The 12,529-nt window shown below is 53.5% G+C and overlaps 5 protein-coding genes across 5 annotated transcripts; 3 read left to right on the top strand and 2 right to left on the bottom strand.

Moving 5' to 3' along the window:
* Positions 1–1,089: 1,089 nt before the first annotated feature.
* Positions 1,090–4,002, top strand: LRP88_13876 (uncharacterized protein; the record flags this gene model as incomplete). The annotated part of the gene is made up of 1 exon (XM_083250232.1): positions 1,090–4,002. One exon carries the CDS (start codon positions 1,090–1,092, stop codon positions 4,000–4,002), a length of 2,913 nt encoding a protein of 970 aa, XP_083094566.1.
* Positions 4,003–5,628: 1,626 nt separating this feature from the next.
* LRP88_13875 (squalene monooxygenase) lies at positions 5,629–7,125 on the top strand (the record flags this gene model as incomplete). The annotated part of the gene is made up of 1 exon (XM_083250231.1): positions 5,629–7,125. The coding sequence occupies one exon, from the start codon at positions 5,629–5,631 to the stop codon at positions 7,123–7,125; it is 1,497 nt and encodes a 498-aa protein (XP_083094565.1).
* Positions 7,126–8,064: 939 nt separating this feature from the next.
* On the top strand, positions 8,065–9,006 carry LRP88_13874 (uncharacterized protein; the record flags this gene model as incomplete). Its single annotated transcript, XM_083250230.1, has 1 exon — positions 8,065–9,006. One exon carries the CDS (start codon positions 8,065–8,067, stop codon positions 9,004–9,006), a length of 942 nt encoding a protein of 313 aa, XP_083094564.1.
* Positions 9,007–10,065: 1,059 nt separating this feature from the next.
* Positions 10,066–10,674, bottom strand: LRP88_13873 (uncharacterized protein; the record flags this gene model as incomplete). Its single annotated transcript, XM_083250229.1, has 1 exon — positions 10,066–10,674. The coding sequence occupies one exon, from the start codon at positions 10,672–10,674 to the stop codon at positions 10,066–10,068; it is 609 nt and encodes a 202-aa protein (XP_083094563.1).
* Positions 10,675–11,177: 503 nt separating this feature from the next.
* Positions 11,178–12,528, bottom strand: LRP88_13872 (dolichyl-phosphate beta-glucosyltransferase; the record flags this gene model as incomplete). The annotated part of the gene is made up of 3 exons (XM_083250228.1): positions 11,178–11,579; positions 11,627–12,343; positions 12,400–12,528. The coding sequence occupies 3 exons, from the start codon at positions 12,526–12,528 to the stop codon at positions 11,178–11,180; spliced, it is 1,248 nt and encodes a 415-aa protein (XP_083094562.1).
* Position 12,529: the final 1 nt, after the last annotated feature.

Genomic DNA, 12,529 nt, shown 5'->3' with positions numbered 1-12,529 from the left:
ATTCAGTCGAAGTGTCGTCGGTGAATCACTGAGGGCAGGTGCAGTACTTATACCGATAGCACTGGCCGTTTTTGGAGAAAGGATCGATCGGATGAGACGTGGGATACAAATCGTTTGGTTTGTGATATCGGCATTGCAGTGGATTCGTTTGCAACCACCCCGCAGTATTTAAACTTCTCAAGGTATCCCTCGTTTGTCTAAGTCCTATCCGTGATTCCTCTAAACTCCGAAGCCAAGGCACCCTGGGTCAACAACAGGTTGCTCCAGGTTGTCCCGAAGTTTCGTTTGACACCATCTGCGGCCAATAGTGACGCCATGGAAAGGTGGTTTCGCCCCAGTCATGATCAGGTTCCGGATGGCGGGCTGAATATCTCGCCGAGCCATCACGCTTTGACTTTGGGAGGAGAGGAAACACATCCACTTGGTTGCACGTTCGTGATTTGCCTATATTTTATCATAAGAATTAAACAGGGAATTTGGAGGCTCTAATTGGAGCTCTCCTATACCCTAGATTATAATCTTTTGCCGCAATATTAGTATGATAGAAGAAAATAAAAAGATCTAATACTCCGTCTGATGAGGCTTTGCGAAGGATAGGTACCAACCATCCACCCCTCTTTGTGGATAATGTTAAGCGGGTAGACTGGCTGCATCATATCAACCAACAGGGGGGACCTTCCGCATGTCCCATTGCAAGGCCACTATCCTCGGTTTCGCATTCCACATTTGGACGTTTTAATGAAGCATCATGGGCTGAAGCTGGAGTTAACGGCGTTAAGGGAAGCAGCTTGCAGCTGTCGTCGCAAATCTGCTTAGCTAATTCATTACAAGTATCACGTGATCGGCCAACGTTGGCCCGTGAGGCTTGCTCAACGGGGTAACACAGCTTCCGTGCCCCGAGGTCGTTCCATTGGTCACGATCTACCCAGTGCTTCAATGTCGCCCAGAACCGGTACCTGTGGATCACACCACGAGAATAATCTTGAGCGACATCCGACGAGACGAATTGCCCTCCAACGAACGCGCATACGGACCTGTGAAGCCGGAGTTAGGCAGTACTGGTCCGACTCAAGATGATGACCGCCTAATATGGCGTCTCCCAACCCCGCCCCCTCCAGGGCTGCCATCAACGCTCTCCGTGGCGTACTCCTGACGACGTCCTGCTCCGTCATTATCCTCGCCGAAGAACGACGTCGACGCCTGAATATTGCTCGAGCCGCCATCGACAACGCCAAGAAGCTTCATACAGCCAGGGTACATCACAATTCGGCTGCATTGGCTGAGAGCTACGGACGACGGGAAGCCTTTCCAGTTGAGATCGCCCATGATTTCAATCCTGTGCCGGCACCCAAAAATTCAGTTCGTCGTCGAAGGCGCCGAATAGACAGCCTGAAGAATGGTGTGGAGGAATCGAAGGAGGTCGAGTCAATTGATGGGTTCAAGACGACACTGAACCAGGATGGCAATACGGCTCAGGCGCGTCAAACCAGATGGGACGAGTGGGATGTGTCTCGAAAAGAATCCTCCAGGATACCGGATACCAGCTCCTTTACCCGAATTCCTCCCCTCTTGAAGATTTCTGCCGACGACAGTCTTTCAAACACTAAAATGCCACATTCGGGATGGAAACCAAGGACACCAAACGCCCGTCGAGCCCAGGAACTGAACAACCTGGACGCCGTTCATCAGCATGTATCATCCGAGGCAGCCAGTGTAAAATCGCCATCACCGAGCCAAGATGCAAGCGCTGAAGGAACTACACAAAAGCTCCCCAGTAAAACCTCAGATGGTCCGTTTGGGGATTTGGACGCTCTCCTCGCCGAATTGGACCCCCCAGCATCCGCCCGCAGTCAGATTATTGCACAGCAGGAGAAGTGTGTCAGAATGTTGCAAAAGTTGATAACATCAGGGGTTGAGGAACCTCAGGCCGTCTTCTCGAGGGGCATTCGTCTTCTTCAGTCCACAGCAAGTTCCCAGGAGTACAGCAATGTACCCCTTATCTTGGATACGATTAGTCCTATTTGCAAAGATCTTTACCTCCTCGCTGTCCCATTCATGGACCGCCTTCTACAGACTGGCGATAAGGAAGGTGTTCGGCACCTTGTCAAGGAGTTTTCTCGACTCCAAGATCAAAGATTAGAGGGAGCTTCATACAAATATCGGAATGAGTGGGTCACCGGTTTCCTCACTCATTACTGGAAGACGACCAAGGACTTTAGCCGAGTCAAGGAGATCTACGGCACACTGCAGGAGTGTGGTATGTCTACTTTTACGGCCACCAGGCAGTACGCCATCAGACGCAGACTCACTCTTATTGCCCTGGATGCTGGAGACGATACGACAGCGGCCGAAGGACTTGCTCGCCTCCAAGAGTTGAAACCCAAGCTGGCCGAGGCCGACGTCAAGCTTCGAGGTCGATTCGTTGTACGGGATGCTGAATTGGGTCTATGGGACATTGTCTGGACCCAGCTGGATACTTTTTTCAACAAGGACAAGCCCTCACCTGCCTTTCAGAACGTCCTCTCTTGGTTAACTAGAATCTATTGCCAGGACCACTCACCAGCAGAGATTGATATCTTCGTGCGAGATCTTATCTCAGTTCATCGGATGGCTTTGAGCAAGACTCTTGCCTTTGCAGTTCTTGACAGGCACGGACGGAATCGCGATCTTAAGGCTTTGGTCGCCTGGCTTGAATTTTGCCAGGATGGTGGGCTAGAGATGGATCAAATCTTCTTCAACGAGGTCGCCGACAAAAGCTGCAAATATTGGAACCTAGCTCGGGCGGACTTGCTACACATGTTGAAGGACCTACAAACCTCTATGCCTTGGCTGCACGACCCCCTTCTAGCCAGGTACAAGGCCAACGGTGCCTTGCACGACTTGCACATGCCCTTGCCAGGTGAACAGGGAGATGGCTATGCCATTGTATCAACATTACCCGACTGTGGAGGTGACTCGATCCCGATCTTCGAACGGACAGTGTTCAAATACATGAACACGCTGGCACTGCAGGAAGAATGGGGCCGTGTCTACAACACATATCAAGAGGCTGTCGGCAAGGGCCTGGGGTGTTCAGCACGCTGTCTTCGACTGGCTGTAGTTGCCAACATCCATCTGGAAGGACCCCATTCTCGCACAGCATCTGAGCTTATCAGCAAGGCGCACGAAGAGAAGCATGACATCAGCGGAGCTTTGGTACCGATGCTGGTCTCACGGCTTGAGTGCGGTGATGATGTGGGCAACTTGCTTCAAGAGACTCTGGCCAAGGGGCAACGCGTTCACGACAGTGTTTACAACAAGGCTGTACGGGTCCTGATGCAAAAGGGCAGGCAGGAGGCTGCGATCAAGGTGTGCGAGATTGCGGCAGAAACGAACGGCATGGGCGAATTGGCATACAACAAGTTCAACTTTTCCAGCCTCGTCTATGCCTACACAGGTCAGAGGCGATACGAAGACCTCCGATTACTGGTTACTTCCTTCACGTCAAAGTCGGACTGGTGGCAGGCCAGCAAGGAATGCAAGGAGTCAATCAAGCTGGCAATCAAGACGATAGCCGGAAGGACGGCGAGGGATGGTGCTGCCAACACAGAGCGCGAGGAGGCCTTGCTTTGCCTCGACGATGCGCTGCAACACATCAAGTCATTACGGGCAACGAATCGACAAGAGAGGGAGACATTAAAGAAGGAGGTTGTGAGCGTATTTGGGATGGCGGAGCAGCCACCAGCATTTGATGGGGGGTTCTTCCCAGATACTCAAGTGGAACGTCAAACGCCCAAGACCAAGAGGAGCATCGTCCGGGATGCCACGACTTCACGAGAGACAACGATACAGCCTGAAGCAACAAAGCAGGAAGATGATGGACTGGCTAAGAGCAATGGAGCCAAGGACCCTCGAACGGAACAGCGATCGAGGCCAAGAAGAGAGAGGACGCCATCCCCTGAGATGAACGAGCAGGAACAGGCGTATTTGGAGAGACAAAGCCTGGCTGGAGCATGGTTTTGAGAAGACATATAGAGCTCGTGCCGTCATGGCGCATGCCACTAGAGGGCGTTTTCCTGGGTATCTATGTTGACGAGCCCAGATTTTTCTCATGGTCTGAGACTACTTTATTACAAGTGTAACTACTACATACTACCATTTGTATAAAAGCGAAATGAAATGAAATGAAGTAAAAGAGGTGCTGTACTAGTCTGTCTCGTGTGAATATCTTGGATGAGTGGGTGGGTGGATGAGATGAGACCAACGATGAGGCTAAAGTGGTCTTGTGCCCTCAATTCTTGGACTAGGAAATGTCGAGCAAAGTGGGATTTCACATGTGAATCCTTCGCAAGCGGATCAACCTCAACAAACGCCGTTGAAACCAAAGAAGGACCCGACCCTTGACTTGAAATGCCGAGGACTCAATGCCGCCCTCGCGTATTCGTGTAGCCATCATGAGCGAGTACGCGAGAGTGTCATCAGCCCAACACTGATTGGACACAAGACGACCAATTCGCAAGCTCTCAAAGTGCCCAAAAACTGGCGCCTGTTTACTGGACTGCCCGACGACGAAATGATACCGGGACCCGGCAGAAGCAAATTTGCCCTGTGCCGTTGAACCACGTACGATTTCTGGGCTGGTCCAGCTGGTGCATCTCCAACCTCAACTTTCACATGCTTGCCAGCCGGAACCTGGCGGTGTCCTCTCTTCTCATCGAACCATTTGCAGCAGCGTTCGGGGACTCTGATTGGTTGGTTTCCAGGCGGTCAGGGCGGTGGCGCGATTTGTCAAGGACGTGTTGGGGGAAGCACAGCGTCGCGGGGTGACGATGTTACAGGGCCCTTACAGCGCGAATGGCCCCTGGAGGAGAAACGCGAGCCAGGATCGCAGCATGATCAGTCTCTGCCATTCCAGGGTCTCGTTTTCTTCTTCTTTTCTTGAGGTCCCCTGGCCTGGCCTGAGCTTTCCCCCCCGATCCCTGACCGTCATGGGGCAGAGTCTGCGAATCAGTGACGGCTCATAGGCTAATTGGACTGGCATGGGGAGGAATCATCACAGGTCAGAAGAGGCCCGCCATCAATCCCACGGAGTTCTGGCAGAGAGAGGATCCCTATAAACGGCGTATGCCCGGCCAATTGCGGGTGGAAAGGAGAGGGGGGAGAGAGCCCCGTTGTCGCTGATGTCTTTGATCCTCTTGCACGTTTTAAAACGGCTCAATTGCCCATATTCCTGCATCAATTGATGTGATCCCATTGTGCACCCCCGTTGGTTGTGCTTCCATCCTTCAGAGCGTCATTGATCCGGAACGGTACTGCCCGACCCCGGCATCAACTCCATTATCTCAATTACTTCGGAGATACCTCTTGGGGCCAATTTCAAAAAAGGCACCAACTCTTTTTTACCTTTAACCTTGCCTCTTCCTCTTTATTTACGCCTCATTTCTCTTCCTCGTCAGATACTCTTTACCTCTCTCTCGCTTGTAATCCTCTTACGACCTTTCTCCTAATTTCGGGGCGATCCGAAAACCCATCCAATTTCTCGCCTCCCCTCCCCCCCGATTCGCGATTGATAAAAAGGGACCCCCACCGCCAATCGAACAGTCTCCTTGACAGACTCGAATATCGTTTCCCGCCTCCCACCTCGAAATCATGGCTGCGATACTTACAACCGCCGAGTCGCAGACTCGTCGTCGCGAACAATACCATGAAGCCGATGTCGTCGTTGTCGGCGCTGGTGTCTTTGGCTGCACCATCGCCTACGCTCTCGCGAACCAGGGCCGCTCCGTCCTCCTCCTCGAGCGCTGGCTCAAGGAGCCCGACCGCATCGTCGGCGAGCTACTCCAGCCCGGCGGTGTCGACTCTCTCGACAAGATTGGTCTAAAGCATTGCATCGACGGCATCGACGCCATGCCCTGCTACGGCTACACGGTCTTTTACCACGGCGAAAAGGTCCTCATCCCGTATCCCGGTCTCGACGAGAAGAACAATGTCACACATGCTTGGGGCGGTCACAATAAGAGCGGCAAGAAGCCCGCCGGGTGCAGTTTCCACCACGGTCGCTTCATCACCAACCTGCGCAACTCGTGTATAAACCACGAGAACATTACTGTTGTCGAGACCGAGGTCGTCAAGACCCTGCGCGGCGAGCAGTCTGATCAGATCCTCGGCGTAGAGAGCCGCACCACAAACAAGGAGACGGGCGTCAAGGAGCCTGACTATTACTTTGGCCAGTTGACCATCATCGCCGACGGCTACGACTCCAAGTGGCGCAAGGAGATTCTCAAGTCCAAGCCAAAGGTTTGCTCCAAGTTTTACGCTCTCGAGCTTATCGACTGCGACCTCCCTGAGCCCGGACACGGCCATGTCATTATCGGAAATGCCTTCCCTATCCTCCTCTACCAGATTGGCACTCACGAGACTCGCGCCCTCATCGACGTGCCCCAAGGAATCCCCGAGGCCTCGCCTGAGAATGGCGGCGTGCGTGGCTACATCCGCAACTTTGTCCTACCCGCTCTGCCTCCCTCAGTCCGACCCTCTATGGAGAAGGCCCTGGAGGATGGCAAGATCCCCCGCAGCATGCCCAACAGCTGGCTCCCTCCTACGAAACAGCGCTCCAACGGCGCAATCCTCCTTGGCGATGCCATGAACATGCGACACCCTCTCACTGGCGGTGGCATGAGCGTTGCCTTCAACGATGTTGTTCTTCTGGCCGAGCTGCTGCACCCTGACCGCGTGTCTAACCTGGACGACCCCAAGGCCATCAACAAAGCTCTTGATGAGCTCTACTGGAGGCGCAAACCCCTGACGGGCATCATCAACGTCCTTGCCCAGGCCCTCTACTCCCTCTTCGCCGCCAACGACCGCCAGCTGCGCGCCCTCCAATACGGCTGCTTCAGCTACTTCAAGCGCGGCACAACTGACGGTCCCGTGGCCCTCCTCGCCGGCATCCTCCAGCGCCCCCTTATCCTCGCCTACCACTTCTTCTCCGTTGCCTTCCTCGCCATCTGGCTCAACGCCTGCTCCGTCGTCGGCTGCGGCGTGTTTGGAATCCTCAAGGCTCCTCTGGCCATCATCGACGCCGTCCTCATCCTCTGGAAGGCGTGCATCGTCTTCGTCCCCATCATGTACCGGGAAACCTTTCAGTAAAACTCGGCTATAGATTCTGGCATGTTTGAAAGAAAGCTGCTGCATGAAAAAAGGAAGACGTGTAGAAATTAAAAAAGAGGGAGCATATGGTGCGAGTTGTGGCGTTTGAGGAGCATTGCTGGGTTTTGTTTGCCATGGAAGTTGATTTGGGTTTCCCCTAGATACCTACCTACCTATCTACCTAGGAGCAGGGCCTCTGTACATATGATCCCCCCGCCTTGCACGGTTATGAGACATTTGAACATCTGAGATGTTTGTTGAGCGTGGGTGTGGCTTTCTGTTAGATATACACTTCTCTTCAGATTTGGCTGTGGCTCAAGTCTGAGAGGCTGGGGCTAGATTTATAAGTAATCTTAGGTCCTGATGCCAATGAGCAATCGGTCTATCAGGGATTATAGCTTGAGACATTGTAACGCATAAAATTAGCGTACCCACCGTCTTGTACCAAAACCCCGTTAAGCTCAATACCACACCTCCTCTCACCGCCTTCCCCCGCAGCTGTTGAAGTCATCGTGATGCAGATTCTCGAGCTGTAGTGATATCGCCTTTTGATACTTAAAATGAGGCTCTCGAGACGCCAGGATTGCCAAGATGCTTCTGCGTTCCCGGCTCCCACTGCGAAATTCGGTGGCACGCATAGAATCGCCGGCTAAAGCGTCCACGGTGCCGTCCAGCCAGCCGTCAAGGTCTGCGTCAGCTACAGGCGAGGAATCTAAAAGACGAGGGGATCACCAACGTGAAGATGACGCCAGTAACCCGAAGAATTCGACGAGTTGGCATTGGTCAGAGGACCAAGAGATATACTTCCTTGAGAGACTATTAGAAGCTCGTCGCCAGGGAAAGCTAAAGGTGAAAAAGGGATCTACCTACAAGTTATTGTTTAAGACATTTGTCCCTGGCTTCCAAAGGAGGTGGCCAGATGCCCGGTGGGCGCCGAAGATGATGACGATGAAGATCACACAGATCAGGACCTTCTGGCGCGCTTTCAAGGATATGGAACACTGCTCTGGATCACATTATGAACACGAGTCTGGTCTGCTATTGATGAGTGAGGACGATGAGAATCTCTGCCTCGAGAGATATGGTTCTTTGGGGAGCAAGATCGCCACGGACGGTCTGCTTATTTCTGACAACATCAACTTCGAGGAATATGACGAGATCTTCTCAGACGATAAGCCCGCCGGGAAGCAGATTCACCCACCTGGAGACGGCGCCTATTGGCGAGGAAGAGCGCGAGGCAGGGCAGCGCGGATAGAGACGGTGGAGGAAGTGGCGGCTGCTCACGATGCGATAGAGGAAGAAGCGGCGGATGAAGCTGAAGCTGAGGAACAAGCGGCGCCGAGAGACGACTATGCCTTCCTCACATCATCACAGGATACACAGGATAGTCAGCAATCTCTCCCTGCATCGCGGGATCACTCTCGTGAGGCGGGAAACTCACCTGGTCGCCGCTCAGCGGTCTTATCGCCTCCGCAGCCTCGCCAACGCGCTCAGAATTACTCCAGCTCTCGTCCTGTGAGTGATATACCGCCAAATAACCCTTCTGTTGATCGTCGCAGGAAGAGGAAGCGTGATGATCGTGAGGATCTCGGCGGTGTGCCCTGGGGGGAGATAAAGGAGATTCTGATGCATCAGGAGACCCGGAGGACTCATAACGTGGTTTCTTGTGCCCGCCCAGTCGGCTCGCAGGATATTGAGAAGGCTATCGCCAACTGTGAGGAGGTTATGAAGGAGAAAGAGCTCTCGCTGATGATCCGAGTGATCTGTTGGTTCCAGGAAGATCCGGGCAACGCTGTGGTGTGGAATGCGTTAGGTTCAGTTGCTGCGAAGGAGGCTTGGATTACGAGGAAAATTGGGCCCGCAGCCGAGCCTCGTGAGTAGGCTTGTAATAGTCAGTGGTATTGATATCAACCTATGTAATCAGATTAGCTCAAAAGCTGCTTTTTACATATAAATTATGGTGTTTTTCGACGCCTCCGTACCGGCCTTGATATCTTCATCACAGCCCTTAACAACGGGCCTCGTTTTTTTTCTGCCGCCGCCGCTTTCACCGCCCCCGCATTCACAGTTGCAACTCCTTCCTTCTCACTCTCCGGCTTCATCAACTTCATCGTCAACATCATCAACGCCCTCACGCTCTCGCCGCCTTCTGATACGTTCTTCAAAGCCGTGTTGAGTCCATATCCACGCCGCAATGTGCTCTCGCATACGCCTGCCAGCTTGGAAAGGCACGATAGAGTCGGCACGAGCTCTGGCCGCCTCCATAATATTACTCTCTTCTTCTGTGAGCGTTTCTTCGAGCAGCTTCCTCTCCTCAGCAGGTTCTCTCCCTTCGTTCAAGATGAAGTTATATATGCCCGCCGTGGCATATACAATAAGCTGCTGACTATCAAAATCGTACTCAGGAGGGCACCCACGCAGGATTGCGAATTTCCTCTTCCATATGCCAAAAGCCCGCTCGACTACCTGCCGCAGCTTAGCGTGGCTATAGTTAAACACCTCCTCTTCGCAGTCCGGCAGCGTTCCTCGGTCTCGGAAGTCTTTGAGGTGGTATATATGCCCTGTGAATGGCGTCAAGATACCGCATCTCGAAGGAAATCCTGCATCAGCAAGGTAGAAGCGCCCGCGAGGCAGTATGAGCTTCCACGGGTCTGCCTGTGTGAGGGCGATCCGAAGCAGTGCGGAGTCGTGAGTCGAGCCTTCTGCACCTGCGAGCACATATACGAACCGGCCCTCGAGGTTGACTGCGGCGAGCACATTTTGAGAGACTTGGCTCTTCCTTGACCACCACCTTCCTTGCTGCTCAAGGGCGATAAAGGCACGTACGTGAGTCCCATCTATTGCCCCTATAGCACCGTTGAACTGCATGGAATCGCTGTCTAATTCCACATTAGGAGAGAGCTCCCTTGCCGTCGGCTATATCACGAAGCGGTTATGCAGCTAAAGCAGCGGTCCGATGATCTCGTGGAACACCCTCGAGACCGTGCTTTGGTTGACAGAGAAGATGCCTGCCGTATTCCTCTGCACAGCGCCAAAGGCGAAGATCCAGAGGATGATCAACACCTTCTGCTCCAGATACATCTCCTGACTATCGCCGGCGATGGTATTGTTTCGAAGCCACTCGCAGAGGGCGAAAAATACAGCCTTTGGCATGCGAAATAAGTCGCTGAAGACCAGCTCCGGTGCCTCGAGCACCCACTCGAAATGCGCTCTCGCGAGCTGCGGGTTGGTGGTTTGGTATGTGCCCTGCGTGACAGGATCACCGTGATCTCTCGGGCGAGGCGCCTTTCTATTCCACTCGTCAAAGATGATAAGTATCCTAAATAGTCTCTCTTGATCCATACTAATATCATCCTCGATTAGAAGCTTTACGAGAAACTCTTCCTCTGTGCACTCAGCATCATCTGGGCGCTCCTCGGCAGCGTACAGGTGCATCCTCGCACGCCTCCTCGCGCCCGCAGCGTCATCTGAGGACATCTCGGCATCGTCAATATCATTAGACAGCGAGAGGGCGTCATCTGATGGCCCGTGGAGGTTAGGTTCATCCATCTTCGTTGATATACATCTGTGAATAGCTTCATATTGGTCTGCGGTTAGCTCACGTTGATCTACAGTTATCACCTTCCTGCGTCAGTCAGGGAAAGCGGCAGAAAGCTATCAGGATTGCTTCATACGGCAAAGAAGGCGAGCTCCGGCGCTCTGGGCTAGCGTGATACATGTGGCGACGTTTATTTTCCCCACGTATGCAATTTGGACAGCTTACACTCACACACACAGCGCCTATAGCTGACAATTTGAGCTAAGCGTGTCTTGGCATTCATCTAGGCGGAAATTAGATGTCCCAGTCATCCTCAGATGTACGATTGGCATCAGGGCCTTAATGCAGCAGCATCTTATCTGTTTCACTCATAGGTCCCTCCTTGATGATGCTGTTCTCGCTCATGAAGGGAACCTTATTCTAAATAAGGCCTTTTATTTCTATATACTTGTGGTTCATGTGACCATTTTGCACACATTCATCATTACGTCCGTCTACTTGCCAATACCCCCGATCATGTCAACCTTCTCCGGTACACACCCATCATCCAGCTTGCCCTCAGCACCGCAAGACCGATAGCCATCTTGATGCTGTCCTGGATGACATTGAGCTTGCTTCCACCGACCTCGTGCCACTCAATGGGCACCTCGGCAACCTTGATGCCTGGGCTGGTGCCGATAACACTACCATCACTACCAAGGACCGGGGTGGCGGGGGCCGACTCGGCGAGCATGAGCATCTCAATGTCAAAGATCCAGCCCTCGGTGTGCATGTATGGGATGATGTGGGGGAGGGAAGCGCGCGAGAACAGCTTGAAGCCGCACTGGGTATCGCGGATGCGCGATGTCGCGGGGGGCGTGAGGATCATGAGGACGAGATGGAAGGATCGCATGAGGAAGTTTCGCAGGGCCGAGCGCTATAGAGTGTTAGATCTGTTTTCGAGGATGTAGAAGTCGCATTTACCTTGACAACAGCCTCACTACCAACCAGATGGGCGCGGCTACCGATAGCTACACCACGGTGCGATCCGTCAACAACCTCTTCGCATCCTTCGATGAGCTTTCCGACATCACTGAAGCGCGATGCACCATCCGCGTCAGCGAATAGCACGTATTCACCCCTGACATGTCGGAATCCGTGTGTGGTAGCTCCGCCCTTGCCTCTGTTCTTCTCCAGCGAGATGACCCTCAGGATGCCATGGAGGTCATTGTCCTTGGCGAACTGGAGCACGACATCTACTGTCTTGTCGCTGCTACCATCATCAACTACCAAGATCTCGTAGCCTCCGAGATCCTCCTTGGGGGCGTTGCGCACGTGTCGCTTGGTCGTCGGGCTGGTGACGTCTGTCTTGGCATGCGCAGTACGGCCAAAGTGCTTGTCAAGATAGGCGACGGCTTCTTCGAGAGTCGGGGTGACGCGGGCCTCCTCATTGTATGCTGGGAAGACGACACTGAGGCGCACATCGGCGGGTTCGATGCTGCCGGCGTCCAGGGTTGGGAAGGCCTCGGCGGGTTGGATGTGCTGCTCGCTGGCCTGGCGCTCGGCGAGCCAGCGGTCGTACCAGCAGGGCAGAGGTAGAGGGTGTGTACGGCCAGTCTCGGGATGGCTGGTGATATATCTCTTTTCCGACGCGACGACTGGACGAGGCTTTGGCGCGACGAGGTGAAGGAGAGCGAAGAGCTTCAAGAGGTCAGCTTAGCAGGTCCCAATGCGCGGGGCGCGGGGCAGTAGCATACAGCAAGGAGGGCGAGCGCAATGAGCGCAATCAAGAGGACGACGAGAACATGGACTGGCGTAGCTTCAATCCAGGCCCAGAGAGGCCGTAGGAACTTGGTGGGCAGCTCGAGAGGTGTTGCGACAGCCATG

This window comes from Fusarium phalaenopsidis (assembly GCF_050370095.1).
Source record: "Fusarium phalaenopsidis strain FUZ10S chromosome Unknown contig_32332, whole genome shotgun sequence".
NCBI classification, from domain to species: Eukaryota; Fungi; Ascomycota; class Sordariomycetes; order Hypocreales; family Nectriaceae; genus Fusarium; species Fusarium phalaenopsidis.
The sequence above is the reverse complement of the archived record's forward strand: the minus strand, read 5'-3'. Positions and strand labels throughout refer to the sequence as shown.